Source organism: Papio anubis, chromosome 6 (assembly GCF_008728515.1).
Source record: "Papio anubis isolate 15944 chromosome 6, Panubis1.0, whole genome shotgun sequence".
Classification (NCBI taxonomy): domain Eukaryota; kingdom Metazoa; phylum Chordata; class Mammalia; order Primates; family Cercopithecidae; genus Papio; species Papio anubis.
The window spans coordinates 70,997,452-71,014,158 of record NC_044981.1 but is presented as its reverse complement, the minus strand read 5'-3'; the positions used below and the strand labels follow the sequence as shown (position 1 = coordinate 71,014,158).

The following is a 16,707-nucleotide window of genomic DNA, read 5'->3' as shown; positions in this document are numbered from 1 at the left end:
AAATCAATAAGCCGCCTGGGATGGAGGCAGCCTGCAGAGTCTCACCACCGGCGGGAGAAGCTGAGTGAGTGATTATTAGGAGAAAACCACTCAGGCTTATCTCAAACTTCACTTTCTTCCCTTACTCATGTTCACTGTAGAAACAAAGGGAAGTGTTTCCGAAGCAAAGTTCTTGGCTCTGCTTTTTGCTCACAGGGACTTTTCGGGAAAAGGGGAAGGGAGTGCAAAACAAAAAGCAAATAAAGGACTTGGAACAGTCTACAGGACACGAGGACTCCCACTTGTTCTCAGAAATGCCGTTTCCTTATTAGCTGCAGTCCAGCTTCCCCTGCAGGTGCTGTGGCCGCGTTGCGCCTCGGCGGGAGCCTCCTGGAGAGGCTCTCTGGCAGAGCCCCAGGGATGCGGCAACCCGGCCGAGCGAGGTCCGTGGTCCGTGGTACGCGCTGGGGAGGGGCTCCCCGGCAACTTGGCCCGCGGGAAAGAAAGTCTCGGGGTCAGCCTCCTGCCAGCTCTCATAAGTAGATCTAATTATGACCGCTTACTTCAAAAAGAGGATTTAACCCAAAGCAGATTTAGCGGGGCAGTTTCCAAAGGGTAGCAGGAATCCCAGGCTTGACCTTTGAAAAATCCCAGACTTCGCTGCCCCGGGAACTTGGCAAGCAAGTCACGGTGGTCGCCGCAGAACGCAGAGAAATTCAGAGATGCCAACTTAAGTTATCAATCAGGTCCTACTAGGGATGTTTAATTTAGAATAAAGTGTCTGTCAGAGAGTGCCCACGGCGTGTGCACTGGTGGTCAGAGTGTTGAGCTAAGATAAAACGTTGACAGAAAAAAAAAAAAAAAAAAAAGATTTAAGCACTCAAGTATAACTGATTCCATGAAAAAGTATTTTAAAACATAAAGTGGTGTGAAAATTAAGTGAGAGTCAAAGGTCTCTTAGTGAATTCTTATCTAAAACGTGAAAGTTTGGTGACATATCCCAGTGGTGCTGATGAAAGTGTCAAAAGCATGTCAGGGTAATTTTTTTTAAGTTTTTTTTAACTCGGCTTCTACATAGCACTTTCAGGAGAGGCTATTATGAGTGTTTTTGAGGCGGGAGTCTGCAACTCTGTCGCCAGGCTGGAGATGCAGTGGCGGATCTCAGCTCGCAGCTCGCCTCCTGGGTTCACGCGTTCTCCTGCCTCAGCCTCGAGTAGCTGGGACTACGAAGCCATGCATCAGCCGGCTAGTTTTGTATTTTTTAGTAGAGGCGGGGTTTCACCATGTTAGCCAGGATGGTCTCCATCTCCTGACCTCGTGATCCCACCGGTCTGCGGCCTCTAAAGTGCTGGGATTACAGGCTTGAGCCACCGCGCCCGGCCTGTAATTGTTTTAATAAAATTAACAATTTCTACAAGAGGATGGGGATTAAAATTGTTAATCTAGAGTTAACCAACATGAAGGTATTAAATAAACACATTCTGCATAGGCTTAGTGGATACTGAATATAAAATTACTCTGTGAACGATCATGCTCTCTGGCATGTATTATTTCAATTACTCTCACAGAACACAAAAATTAGGAAAACAAAAAACAAGTATGGTCACTCCATCTACACACTTTTATCAAACCAATGACTCGGTAACTGACCTTATACTACCTCAGGCATTTAGCTTAGGTGGGAAGCTGAAGAAAAGACAGATATCTGGTTCTAAATCAAGTAATTTATGAGGTAATGAAAAATAATTTGCACAGGTGCTCTTAGAATTATTTGATTTTCGATATTCTGAAAAGTCTATATCAAGTTGCTACTTTTTTATCTGACCACATTCCAACACAGAACACCTAACCAGATGACTGTTGTAGATAGAGACTTGAGCCACATAACAACACTTCTGTCAACAAGGGACTGCATATATGATGGTAGTGTGCCTGAGGCAGCACAAGAGAGCATGATAGTTCACAGAGCACTTTTTTTTTGGGGGGGGGACAGAGTTTCGCTCTTGTTGCCCAGGCTGGAGTGCAATGACACGATCTCGGCTCACTGCAACCTCTGCCTCCCGGGTTCAAGCAATTCTGCATCAGGCTGAGTAGCTGGGATTACAGGTGTGCACCACCACACCCAGCTAATTTTTGTATTTTTAGTAGAGACAGGTTTCACCATGTTGGCCAGGCTGGTCTCGAACTCCTGACCCCAGGTGATCTGTCTGCCTCGGCCTCCCAAAGTGCTGGGATTACAGGTGCAAACCATCATGCGCAGCCACCACAGAGTACTTTTATATTCATTACCATTAATATTAATTATACACTTAATATTTTATTTCAATTGCATAGGGCTCTAAATAATTTGTTGACATGGGTCTAGTGACTTACTACCTTAAAGGGAGAACAGTGAGTCTGGTATTCACGGCCATTTCCCCCCTTGTATCCCATAAGATTATAATACCACATTTTTACCTTACCTTTGATATGTTTAGATACACAAATACTTACGATTGTGTTATAGTTGCCTGCAGAATGCAGTAGAGTAACATGCTGTACAGGTTTGTAGCCTAAGAGTAACAGGCTGTGCCATATAGCCTAGGTGTGCAGTTGGCTATACATCCAAGTTTGTGAAAGCGTACTCTATGGTGTTCACACAATGATGAAATCACCTAATGATGGATTTCTCAGAATGCATCCCCTTCATTAACACATGACTGTATATGTACTCTCCTTAGAACCATGTTTGCAATATCTATAGCTTGAGGTTGGAAAGTTCTCAGAGATTGAGGAGGTGGGATTTATTTTCACTGGTTACTCCAAGATGTCAAATCAGTTAGTCTATGTGTTCAAACATGAAGCTAGTTAACCTGAGCTTAACAGGAACTTAAGACAAACATAAGTCTGGGATACAGTACACAACAATTTAGCCATTGTTCACTTTTCCATTTCTCCTTCCGCAAGGGATGTACCAAATCCAATAATAAATAAACATTACCAATAATTTTTTAAAAATGTTTAACCCAAACCTGTTCTATTTTATGCTTTTATTTACTGTCTAATTGTGATCGCTTCTTCTCATATATACACTAATCTGGGAAAACTAGATCTCTTTTTTGTAACTAAATAGATAATACAGTTGGGGTAGGTAAAGCTGTTCCCTAGTGGTTCTCAATTTGCAAGCTCTAAACACAAAAGCAGACATGCTTGGTAACTCAAAGCATGGGGATTCAATATCATTGGTTTCAAAGTCTGTGGAATTCACAGACACGAGCATTCAGCCTAGGGAAGAGAAGGGAGATAATAATTTAAAAGATACTGGGAAAAGAAAACAGATGGTATAGAAGAGTGAATTACAACATTTTAAAATTTGGGGTCTCTGCTTCAGTTGTGGCAATCCTTGGTCTTAGAAGACTAAATAAATACCTACAAGAATAAACATCAAGGCTAAATGTGTCAGTTTTTAGTTGCTTTGGTTTATTTTTTTACCCCAAGTTTTAAAAGTTATGCAGCCTTTAGAAAGTTCAGCAGGTAGTTCTAGTCATTAAGTGATTTATACACAGCCAAATAGTAACATTTTCTACACTGGTATTAAAAATGAATAGGATTCATTTATAATTGTTAAGTTTAATAATTTGACTTCCTGAAAAGCTGATTCCCGCCCCAAAAAGAAAAACTAGATTAGTTCAAATAGAAAGCAATTTGTAGAAAGACTTTTCAAATGTAGGTGCTTCATTGATCAAGTGTAAATATAAAGTCCTTGAGTTTCTTTCCAGCTTTACGGTTTCATGGCTTTTAACATCCTTGTGGGAATGTGATGCCCTACCTATATGCAACCCCCAAACCATTCATGTAACAATCTCAGGTAAAATTCAGTATCATTCTCTATGGTTACCACCCATTCAGAAATCGGCATTCGACGCTGGGCACCTGTCCACAGTACCCCTGGCTGAAAGACTGATCCCTGAAGGGAGGGGCAGACATGAAAGGGCTATGGGCATCCAGATGTGACCGGTGGTGTGTGTACGCATTACCTCTCCCGCTCCTGCTCCAGCAGGTTGGTGAAGTCGTCGCTCTTGTTCATGTAGTCAGTGTGTTTATGCTTCTCGTTCTCTAACTCGTACACGGTGCGCCTGTGACACTTTTCGGCCAGCAACAGCTGCTCTAGCATGCGCCGGTAGGTTTCTTTCTGTTTTTCCTCAAGTCTGTCCAGCTGAATAAGCAAACATGGGAAAGAGCTTAATATTTTATTGCATTTGCATAGGACTCTAAACAATTTGTTGACATGGGTCTAGTGACTTATTACCTGAAAGCGAGAACAGTGAGTCTGGTATTCACTACTATTTCCCCCATTGTATCAGTTTCTTTATGCCAATTGGCTGTATAAACCAACCATAATAATGTTGCAATAACTTCTGGCTTTCTGGCTTTCTTGTAAACATATATATGGTTCCTAAACTTTTTTCCCTTTTAAGGGTGGTGGGATATACCACAATTTTATCCATTCTACTGTTGATGACCATTTGGGTAGTTTCCAACTTGGGTCTATTACAAATAATGCTGTTCTGAATACTCTAATTCATGTCCTTTAGTGAACATATAGCATATGTGTCAGGTGTATACCCATGAGTGAAATATGGGTCATAGGATATGTGTATATGTAGCTTTATTAGATATACCTATGAGTGAAATATAGGTCATAGGATATGACCAAATATGGGTCATAGGATATGCCAAGCAATTTTCCAAAGAAGCTGTACCCATTTATGCTCCTACAACCAATGTTTAGGAGTTTTGATTGTTCTACATCCTTGTCAACACGTAGTATTTTTAAAACTTTTAGCCAGACGTGGTGGCTCATGCCTGTAATCCCAGCACTCGGGGAGGCTGAAGCAGGCAGATCATGAGGTCAGGAGTTCAAGACCAGCCTGACCAACATGGTGAAACCCCATCTCTACTAAAAATACAAAAATTAGTTTGATGTGGTGGCACATGCCTGTAATCCCAGCTACTCAGGAGGCTGAGGCAGGAGAATCGCTTGATTCCTAGAGGCAGAAGTTGCAGTGAGCCAAGATCTCACCACTGCACTCCAGCCTGGGCAACGGATGGAGACTCTATCTCAAAAAATAACAACAACAAAAACCTTTTAACCATTTTGATGGGTGTGTGGTGTTCGCTCATTGTGATTTTAATACTCACTTACCTGATAAAGTTCAAACACTTTTTCATTTGTTTATTGGTCATTTGGGTTCCTAAACTTGCAGGAGAACAACTCTTTCAGGGTTTTATGAGATAGCACAAAGCTCTATACTCAGAAAGAGGATAACACCCTTCCTAATAGAAAAATTAAGATCTCAGCATGTACATGCACCAGGCTTCTCCCCTGGAAAGTAATTTTCATCACAATCTGTTTTTAAAGCTTGCAGCTATCTGCATTTCTAGGAAAAGTATATGTAGGATCCAAAGTCCTCTGTTTTTCAAGAGATGCTAAATATAGGGAGGATTTCAGAACTTGTGGACAGTACATATCTCTAAAAGAGTTCTTACCAAATATTATTACAGGGGCCAGGCACAGTGGCTCATGCCTATAATCCCAGCACTTTGGGGGGCTGAGGCGGGTGGACTGCTTGAGGTTAGGAGTTCGAGACCAGCCTGACCAACATGGTGAAACCCTGTCTCTACTAAAAATACAAAAATTAGCCGGACGTGGTGGCAGATGCCTGTAATCCCAGCTACTTGGGAGGCTGAGGCAGAAAAATCACTTGAACCCAGGAGGTGGAGGTTGTAATAAGCCAAGATCACACCACTGCACTCCAGCCAGGGCAACAAAGCAAGACTCCATCTCAAAAACCAAAACCAAAACAAAACAAAACCAAAAAAAGGCAAAACAACAACAACAACAACAACAACCCATAAATATTATTACTGGGTTTTGGGCCGGGCGCGGCGGCTCAGGCTGTAATCCCAGCACTTTGGGAGGCCGAGGTGGGCGGATCACAAGGTCAGGAGATCAAGAGCGAGACCATCCTAGCTAACACGGTGAAACCCCGTCTCTACTAAAAATACAAAAAATTAGCCGGGCATAGTGGCAGGCACCTGAAGTCCCAGCTACTTGGGAGGCTGAGGCAGGAGAATGGCGTGAACCTGGGAGGCGGAGCTTGCAGTGAGCGGAGATTGTGCCACTGCACTCCAGCAGGGGCAACAGAGCAAGACTCTGTCTCAAAAAAATAAATAAATAAATACAAAATAAAAAAGAAGTCTTTGTGCCTCTTTCTCTGGTCAGGTTATAAGATTTTTTTATTGTTTATTTATTTATTTATTTATTTATTTATTTGAGACAAGTCTCACTCTGTTGCCCAGGATGGAGTGCAGTGGCATGACCTTGACCTCAGCTCATTGCAACCTCCACCTCCTGGGTTCAAGCGATTCTCCTGCCTCAGCCTCCTGAGTAGCTGGAATTACAGGGCACGTCACCATGCCCAGCTAATTTTTGTATTTTTAGTAGAGATGAGTTTTCATCAGGTTGGCCAGGCTGGTCTCTAACTCCTGACCTCAGGTGATCTGTCTGCCTTGGCCTCCCAAAGTGCTGGGATTATAGGCACGAGCCACCACACCAGGCCTGGCCAGGTTATATGATTTTAAAGAGATCATGCCTTGACCACCTTTTTAGACTCTGGTGCTGAGTACAGGCCCTGGTACAAAGTTGATGTTCAGTAAGTGTTTGTTAAATTGGACCAAATCTGACAATCTTGATATTTCCCTATGCTACTCACTATCCTATTCTTCCCTTTGAATTCTAGTTCAGTGTTCCACAACTTTGGCACTGCTGAGGCCAGGTAAATCTTTATTTCAGGGTGCTGTGAGCTGGAGGATGTTTAGCAGCATCCCTGGCCTCTGTCCACTAGATGCCAGTAAGCACCACCTCCTGTGTGACAACTAAACTATCCTGACACTGCCAAATGTTCCCTAGAGGGAAAAATCCACCACCACCCCAATTGAGAACCAATTGTTCTAGTTGAAACAGACATATTTAAAATCAGTTCTCAATCTCACAACCAACTTCCGGAAACCCCATGGGGTAACTCCACAGGGTCTCAGCATTAGAGCTATTCCCCTTTAGTTTTCTGTTTACCCTTCAGTTATAAGGAGGATTAAGTTCTCTCTATAATTGCATGATGTGTTCATTGTGAGTGAGTCATTTCTGGGGCCCAAAATAAAAGAGAGACTGCTCGCATTATCTTTTTCCCAGATCTCCACTTCCCTTGTTTAGGAGTCAGTGACCAGATAGAGACTGGTGAAGAAGCCCATGTTAATGGGTGGCTGATATTATCTGAGATCATCAGGAATTGCTAATTGTATTTTTATATCTTCCAATAATTTTTTGTAGTCTTTTTTTTCTTTTCTTTTCTTTTTTTTTTTTTTTTGAGATGAAGTTTCGCTCTTGTTGCACAGGCTGGAGTACAGTGGTGCAATCTTGGCTCACTGCAACCTCTGCCTCCTGGGTTTAAGCAATTCTCCTGCCTCAGCCTCCTGAGTAGCTGGAATTACAGGTGCCCACCACCACACCCAGCTAGTTTTTGTGTTTTTAGTAGAGACAGGGTTTCACCATGTTGGCCAGGCTGGTCTTGAACTCCTGACCTCAGGTGATCCACCCACCTCTGCCTCCCAAAGTACTGGGATTACAGGCGTGAGCCACCACACCCAGTCAATTTTTGTAGTCTTAAAGAGACAGTCTATGCGTGAGGTTTTCCCATTAGAATAGCTCCATTCCCTATTACAAAATATTCTCCCCAAGAACTTTCCAAATTTCTACAAATGTGATTTTCAACATATTTTAGAGAACATGTCAAACATTGCTGAAACATCATCATCATCAGAAATGTAGAAAAAGCAACTTTCCCCCCTTTTTGAGCCTTGCTGCTTTATCATAAAATAGGACTCCCCATCCTTTGGAAAGTATTTGAAGATCAGTATTTTCCCTCTTTCTTCAGGCCCTACCCAACTCCTCCCAAAGGAAGGAGGGGTGACTTATTTGAAAGTTGTATTTGGAATAGGGAACTGGATATGTGCAGCCCAGCCCTTTCGTTTCTTAGTTTTTACTCTGCCTGTCATACAATGATACACTGTGATCTGAAGGGTCAAACTCTTCTGCAGGATCTCTCAATCCATGTAAGGAATTCTGGAGAGGAAGGTGGGAGCATTACTAATCGGATGCTTGACTGGGAAATGTAACGAGATAGTCATTACATGGACATCTGGAGAAAAAAACAGCACATGGAAATATCAAGTGTTCTGGGGCCCCTTAGGCAGAGGGTAGACCTTAGCCTTTTTACATCTATCCTTGTAGGCTTTTGAGACTGGTTGTTTGCGATAGCTACAGTTCTGGACTAAGCCACTGGAGTAGGTGGCTGAAGTCTTTGTGGGTAATGTTCACCTCACCAAACACTAGCACAGCTTGACCACAACAGTAATTACATTATCAACAAAGCAGTCTTTTCATCTCTTAATGCATAAGTTACTGAGGCATTGGTGTATATAGTGTGTTTTTTAGGCAGAGCTGCAGATCCAGACTTTAGAATGTAGAGGCTATAAATTCTTCTGCTATAAAGCATTAGTATGTGAGGTTTTAGGTGTCAATTTTAAGTTTTGGATGTAAGAATAACATAGGTAGCAAAAGATCAGCTGTACCAGATGCTGTTTCTTGTTATTTTGTTTGGAACTACATCAATCTCCTAAGAGAGAACAGAGGTAGTCTATTTTCTTGGCTCTATGTGGCTTGTCCAGAGACTCTGAAGATTCTGTAGATTCATTAATCATAGATACTATATGTACATGGCTTTTGGTTTCAGGATCCAAGCTGTGGCTCAGTATAGAGGAACGGGTTTTATTAAATGACTAGTGAAAGTAGAATGGGCACCTATTACTTTGGAAATGTAGATTCTACTTGGACGAGGTGGAAGGAAAATTGAATGAGAGAATCATAACACCAAATGCCAAAAATTTACTAAGGAAAGAGAGTACCTGGAAGTCTTATTCTAATGAATAAAGTTAGTGGAGAAGTACAATAACTTGAGGAGAAATTTCAGTATGTTTTAGACAAAAAGGCATGATTCAGGAAGTATTTTTAGCTCTGTTACCTGCAAAGGGCTAACTGGAGAAGTATTAAGGAATTGAGGAAAAGAGAAATCTACTTAAAAGCAAATATGAGGTCTTAAAGACCAAACTAGATTTACACAAAGCGGAAATGGATCTAAGTACTTCTAAAAATAGGGATATTAAAATGGAAGGTATTTCAGACATTGTTGAATCAGAATGCGTGCCCAGAGACGACAGAGACAGGAGAGCCCACAGGACAGAGCAATGTGACTTTCCTCACAAAGAAAGCATTAGGATCCAGGAAGGGATTGAGGAGAACACTGTAAATGGACTGATAGTCTTTTGTGAGCTCAACTGGGGGCCCTTCCCTTAAAGATTGCAACATCTATTCAAAGTGGTTATATAAAATACGAATAGATTTAAGAATCGAAAACTGGGAAGATCAGGGTAAGATATCTGAAGCATTATTTGGTGAGTTTCAGTGTCTCAGCTGTTGTAGATGGAATTGCCAATGTTTATTTATTTATTTATTATTTATTTACTTTTTTTTTTTTTTTTGAGAAAGAGTCTCGCTCTCTCGCCCAGGCTGGAGTGCAGTGGCGCAATCTCAGCTCACTGCAACCGCCGAGGCCTCCCAGGTTCAAGCGATTCTTGTGCCTCAGCCTCCCGAGTACCTGGGATTATAGGTACCTGCCACCACGCCCGGCTAAGTTTTGTATTTTTAGTAGAGATGGGGTTTCATTGTGTTGGTCAGGCTGGTCTCGAACTCCTGACCTCAAATGATCTGCCTGCCTCGGCCTCCCAAAGTGCTGGGATTATAGGCATGAGACACCACGTCCACTGGAATCGCCAATATTACTGGGGCCCTGAGTGAACATACTCAAGAAATGTTGGGATGTGGTGTTTGAAGGAAAGATGAGACAAAGAAAAGGGAATTTAGGCAGGACAACATTAGATAAGTTCAAATGTGGGTGTGGTGTAATGGAAAAAGGCCCTTTAATGAAGATTATCCAACTCAAGAAGATGAAAATAGATAAGATTTAGGTTTAACAAAGAATACTCTTGGCAGACTCAGAATTCTTTGATTTCACATCTCTCATTGAGGGAGCCCACATAATGTAGAATATGGAAGGCAATATTAGAAAAACAAATGTCTGGGAGCACTTGAAGAAAATGACTAAAATGCTGAAGCAGCAACTCAGCTGAGCCTTCCTACACAGAAAAGTTGTGGCAGAAGAAATATTTTTGAGTCAGACAAGTTACTCAAAGATTGAAAGTTCAAACATGAGGGGAGTTCTGAGGAAGAGTAAGGTCTGATCCCTTCTGGGCCTCAAATTACACAGGCTTCAGAAGGGTAACCCTCTAAAGCGATGGGCTTCCTAGGCCTGGCAACAGGGCCCGAAAAAAGAAAAAGACCAAAGAAGTTTAAATACTCAGATGGGAAAATTGAGTACCTAAAATGAGACCTAGGCACTGAAGAGGTCACCACTGCAAATCCCTAGACTTTACAAAAAGACAGGAATGTTTTGAATGCCACTCACTGAGGCAAAGACAATACCTGCACAGAGGCTCCACCCAATCTCGAGCTTGCCACTTCCCATAATTATTAAGCTGCTGATGACAACAGGCTCTGGTAAGAGCAGGCTTACCAGAACCCTGCTATGGCTGAAGATTTTCTCTATCTGCCTTCCTTCCCTCAGACATGCCCTAAGTCTCTGCTTTAGTCTCTGGCAGGAGTAACATGGACCTTCTTTATACTGAGTCCTAGGGTCAAGGAATATCATTTTGCTTGAGAAAAATGTATCTTAGTGCTAGAGACTCTCTTGTATTTTTTAAATTTATGAGTGTGAAGTTGTACTCTGATAATTGCATGTGTCCTAATAATTCTTTAGATTCTTCAGAAAAAAGTAGACTCTAGGGACTTCAGGATATATTAATACAACTTTGAAAATGCCAGTGAGTCCAGGGTTTTTTACTAAAGGGGAAAACAAAAACAAACTCTACCCAGACAATCAATTGAGATCCCACTGGCTAAAGCTAAGCAGAATACAAAATTAGGAAGGAAAGAAATCAAAACCTTCAATGTTTTTGGAATTTTGCTTAAGAATTATGAACTCTCTGGCCGGGCGCGGTGGCTCAAGCCTGTAATCCCAGCACTTTGGGAGGCCGAGACGGGCGGATCACGAGGTCAGGAGATCGAGACTATCCTGGCTAACACGGTGAAACCCCGTCTCTATTAAGAAATACAAAAAACTAGCCGGGCGAGGTGGCGGGCGCCTGTAGTCCCAGCTACTCGGGAGGCTGAGGCAGGAGAATGGCGTGAACCCGGGAGGCGGAGCTTGCAGTGAGCTGAGATCCGGCCACTGCACTCCAGCCTGGGTGACAGAGCGAGACTCCGTCTCAAAAAAAAAAAAAAAAAAAAAAAAAAAAGAATTATGAACTCTGATATCCCAGACTTTAATTTACAAAGAAGGGCAGAGAGATTTAATATTTGCTGTTTAATTTTTCCCCAGCTATTTGGCAAGGGAAAAAGGTCCACTGTATTGGGTTCATTGCTTAACTTCTCGTGAGTTCTACTGGATACCCCTGCTGGGCCTAATACGGTATGGAAATAAGAAAGAGCAGTGATTTTTGGCTTAAGATATAATATGGCTTCTAGGAAATAAGAGCTAGACTACCTGCTCATGATCCCAGGAGGCTAATGGAACAGTGATGTATCACAGTTCCTGCCTCGTGAATTTGGAAGCAGGATTCTGCTCCTAGGTAACAATAAATTGACTGTTAATTTCAAAGGGTTAACAGACCCAAAATTTGTAAGTGTTGGAAGGAAATCTTTTCTCCTTCTATCATTTTATTTCTCTCACAAAATGGACTTCATTTTGGCAGTATTAGGAGAAGTATTTTCTGCCCTCTCTCTCTGCCTTCTCACTCACTTCTCCCCAAAGGGGAAACGACTCTTCAGATTGTTAAGAGGAGAAAGGAACCATGAAATATGCCCAGCTTAGCCAGTTCCAGAAGGACAAGTCACAGGGTGAGTGTTTTCTGTTCTGATCCTCTGTCCCTGAGTTAGGAATATTTAGGTCAGGCCTACTTTCTAAAGGTAGGTCGGAAACTCCTCTCTCTGTGTTCAGCCCACAGAACCCAGTGGATTGGAGGCAGTAATCCTGGGTAAGTGTGTATTCTCTGCAGACCCACCTCTCCCTTGGTGGTGAGGGTGGGGAATGTCATCCCAAGCTCTAGCCTTGGAAGAAAAGAATTCAGAAGCCCAAATGAGACCATTTATCCAAGCTGAGTTCTCTAATCCAAGTTGTTATTATTATTATTATTATTATTATTATCATATTAAATATATGTTTTTGACCTCTGTGTCTTTTACTCCTCAAATCTTCCCAAGTTTCAAACCAATTAAGGGTATGAGCAGTTATTCTTGAATCCCAGCAAATACTAATGACTAATACTTGTTAAGTACCTAGAATGTGCCAGAGACTATGTTAAGAGTTTTATAGGCATTGCTTTATTAAATCCTCACAGCAGTTCTGTGAGGCAGACACTGTGGTTCCTCACACCCCACAGTTGAGGAAACTGAGGCTTAAAGAGCTTACATAATCTGCCTATAGCCATACACAGCTAGCAGTGGTAGGTCTCAGACATGAAAGTAGATCCAGCCTGTTGACTGCATCCTAGCGTATAATCATCTCTTAACTCTTTAGGAAAAGATGAGAATAGGCCGGGCGCGGTGGCTCAAGCCTGTAATCCCAGCACTTTGGGAGGCCGAGGCGGGTGGATCACGAGGTCAGGAGATCGAGACCATCCTGGCTAACATGGTGAAACCCCGTCTCTACTAAAAATACAAAAAACTAGCCGGGCGTGGTGGCGGGCGCCTGTAGTCCCAGCTACTCGGAGGCTGAGGCAGGAGAATGGCGTGAACCTGGGAGGCGGAGCTTGCAGTGAGCCGAGATCGCCACTGCACTCCAGCCTGGGTGACACAGCGCCAGACTCCGTCTCAAAAAAAAAAAAAAAAAAAAAAGATGAGAATAGAGCTCCAGTTTATTCTTGCTGCAGAAATTTAAAAATTATGGGACCATCAGTCTGTTGTGAATGCTGTCTAAAGCAGATCTTATCTCTGAGAGTTATCAAACTGAGCTGCTCCAAAGGCTTGACATAAATTACATGTTAAACGTATAGTAAGTTGTTTCAGACTTTTAATTTCTGTTCTCTTTTTGGTTCATGACAGTAATTTCACATCTGTAAATTTTTTAATATAAAGTCTGAAGGGTCAATGTGAAAAACTTGTATCCTAATCTGGCTCGAACTTCTACTACAATGTGAGAGTATTTTTAAAATGTGGTATTATGAGTAATCGATAATAATAGTCATAGCCCTATTAGAATTCCTTTCATCTTAAAGAATTGCCCTAAGTATTTCATAAGGATTTTGCCTCAATCACTATATTTTGGCCACTCACATTAGACCATTTTAATTATGAAAGAGTTTATAAAATTCGAAAAAAGTGTCTTTATAACCATATCAGTGATAAGATCAATTTAATTTTAGGTTACCAATTTTGTAAGAATCATGACAGCTCAATGTTAAAACTGGTAAGCACTTCAAATTTTTACACTATCATTTCTTAGAGAAGTAAAATAATAATATACTGCAAGCGCATGTAACTATCAGAACCACATGGAAAAATATATTTCAGGCTTTGGTATGTTTAAAGAAAAGCTTCTACAATTCTTAACATTGAAGCTTATCCACTATAACCCTTGACTTATTTAATTACACTTTAATTTTATATTAGTGTGTCATCAAAATTTTGCCTTTGAAAGAAAATGTTAAAGCATGTAAATGGAAGAATGTGAAGATATCTCCCTGAGGTTCCTTCCCTTCCAGGGGACTTGTTGGTGTCATATTTTTACCTCTGAAATCGGTTTTTCATAGACATCTTCTCCTATGGATTTCTCCTGGGCAAGAATGGCATCTCGGTGCAGGACCCGCAGCACTTTCTCTGGCTCCGCAGACCCGTAATGAGCCTCCAGAACCTCAGGTTTGGTTTTCTCCGTCTTCAGCATATGGATCACGTCTTCTCTGGCCTGTAATAGAAAATGCAGCAAGATCAGATGATTGACAATGTAAATCACATACTGGGCTCAAAATATCAACAGAGAGCTTATTGAATACATCCCCATTTTGTCAGGGCTATTGGCAAATTCATTGGGTATTCTGTTCTTTTTTTTTTTTTTTTAACCAAAAGCAGATTGGCAAGCAGATACTCTGCTTCAGGTTGCTAGGAAGCAGGCGAGCAGAAAAAAGGATTTGTGCTAATATTAACTACATAAAAATTGCTTTATCTAAGTAGCAATAATTCGGGATGGGGTGGTGGAGGGAGGCAAGCAGGGCTGGTCCTGGGATACTTAACCTGTTTCAGTGCACGCGAGGTCAATGACAGTCTAAAATCTTCTAGTTTTCTGTTGATGTTCTCAATGTAGTATTCAAATCTGGTTTAAAATAAAACCCTGCTGCCTCCATTCTAGTTATAACTTCATGTGTCAATTAACAAACAGCCTTTATTGATGATTTCCTGTTTCTCATTAGGTGATTCATTTTGCACAGAAACACATGGTTGAGAACTCATATGATGCTTGGCTGTCCTTTTCAAATCTAATGTATCTAATGTATTCACAATAAAGGTGAAATTACACCCCTTTAACATCCAGACTGTCAGTTAGATGAGTCAGCTTGGTAGGTCAGTTTTGTTTGTTTGTTTCTTAGCACAACGTATTACTGAAGCTTTCAAGAAAACCATGATTGTAGGCTTTATATCATACAGTCTGTGGTTCCCATCACATAATGCAAATACACCTGCTTATGTTTTGCACTGGTTAGTAGGGATGATCTTTCTACTTATGATGGAGCTGACATTTGCTGAATGTATTTCCATATAGGGACACACTTGGAGCTGTTTTTCCAGTAATGGTGATGGGTAAGAAGTGCCCTGACTTCATTCCAACTTGTACTAAAGAAAAATCTGGTTGGGAACAAAGTTTCAGCCTATGACAATCGAATAGAGTTTTCTCCTATATTGATGCTAACTGTGGGACTGAAATTATAAACCTGGTTCATTATTATGATATTCTAAAGAAGAGAGCTAACTAGTCAGCTATGAGTGTTCACAATACGACCGTTATAAAGTTTGTCTTTCTCGAGGTTTCTCACTTTTGTTGCCTTTTCAGTCTCCAAATTAATCTAATTCCATATGGCTACAGAATAATTCATTACTGAGATGTCAATGAACTGGAATTTGCAGATTTGAAATGTTTCTGCCACATATACACATGCTCACTTCAAGACAAAAATGGAAAATATGAATTTTGAAGAACCTGGTGGTTTAGAATGTTAGTGAATGTTGAAGTCAGGAAATAGTTTAATGGAAAGGCAATGTGTCTCCATGCAGGTTGAAAGAAGATAAGCACAGATGCAGGGTCAAGTTAGCCTGTACACTGTGCTCATTAGAAAAAGGTGCCCACTTTATCTAGGAGACACAGCCCTGAGTCAGAGCGCAGCTCACCTAGTGAGTGAAGAGCAGGCTGTCTTTTAGCCCTGTTCATCCTCTCTGCCAGGCACCATTGTGCAAGGCATAACTCCCAATCTATACTGAAGGAGCCTCAAGTTATGTAGACTGCTACTGGTCTTCAGGCAGAAAGTGTTCCTGTGTTCATCTGACATAGGTGAATATATAAAGCATGTTCTAAAGTAATGATTCACAATGCTGACTGTGCTGAAGTCATTTGAGGAACTCTAAAAAATCCCAAGGCCCAGGCCGTTCCAGACCAATTACATTCTAATCTTTTGGGGAAGGACCTATATACATCAACGCTTTTTAAGGCTCCCAGGTGATTCCAGGGTTCAGAGTACTGTGCCACACTAATAGATTACGAGACATAGCAACTAAATTGAATACAAATCCTTGGCATCATCCAAAGTCAACTTGCTTACTTTGGTGCAAGTACATTTCCTTTTTCCGATCTTAAAAAGCTGTCATCACTTTTCTCCTTTAAATTATCCTCACACCCTAGGTCAGTTTTTTGCTTTGACCAAATCCGAAAGAGACGAACTCGTCTTTAAAGAAGAAACACCATACTGTGAATTTAGTGACTTATGTAATGACAGGAAAGGAAAATTTAGAATCACATTTAAAGTGAAAAAATGGCGATGATAGAAGGTTGGCAAGCTGGAAGTTCTTGATAACAAACTACTGTCTGTTTCTCATCTTTAAATCAGATGAAGTAAAGGCCATTTTCTAAAGTTCATTTTTCTAACATGTGAAATGTGAAGTCTTATAGAGCAGACATAGAATGTACTGTCCTTTGAAAAAATAAATAAATAAAAAATTTTAATATAAAAAGTAAAATAGAATGTACTGTTGTTTATACTATAAATTGAGATACTGATTAAAAATTTCTGAAATACTAAAAGAAAAGGGCTTAGAAGACAGGGTAGTAATATTAAGGGCTTTTTTTTGATGTTTATTTTGTTTTTCTGTTTTTTGCTTTTGTTTTTGTTTTTGAGACAGAGTCTCAGTCTGTCACCCAGACTGGAGTGCAGCGCCATGATCTTGGATCACTGCAACCTCTCTCTCCCAGGTTCAAG

The 16,707-nt window shown here is 41.1% G+C and overlaps 1 protein-coding gene across 2 annotated transcripts in view; it reads right to left on the bottom strand.

Moving 5' to 3' along the window:
- Positions 1-689: 689 nt before the first annotated feature.
- LOC101020671 (filamin-A-interacting protein 1) overlaps positions 690-16,707 on the bottom strand; it is a 140,757-nt gene continuing 124,739 nt past the window's right edge. Inside the window, exons 4-6 of one of the 2 annotated variants that reach the window (XM_031667239.1) lie at positions 13,977-14,150; positions 3,996-4,174; positions 690-808 (exon numbers count right to left, since the gene is read on the bottom strand). In XM_031667239.1, the coding sequence (XP_031523099.1) occupies positions 796-808; positions 3,996-4,174; positions 13,977-14,150 (366 nt within the window). In that variant the 3' untranslated portion in view covers positions 690-795. The remainder of the gene's footprint in view (positions 809-3,995; positions 4,175-13,976; positions 14,151-16,707) is intronic. The other variant, XM_031667240.1, reaches the window with a different exon arrangement.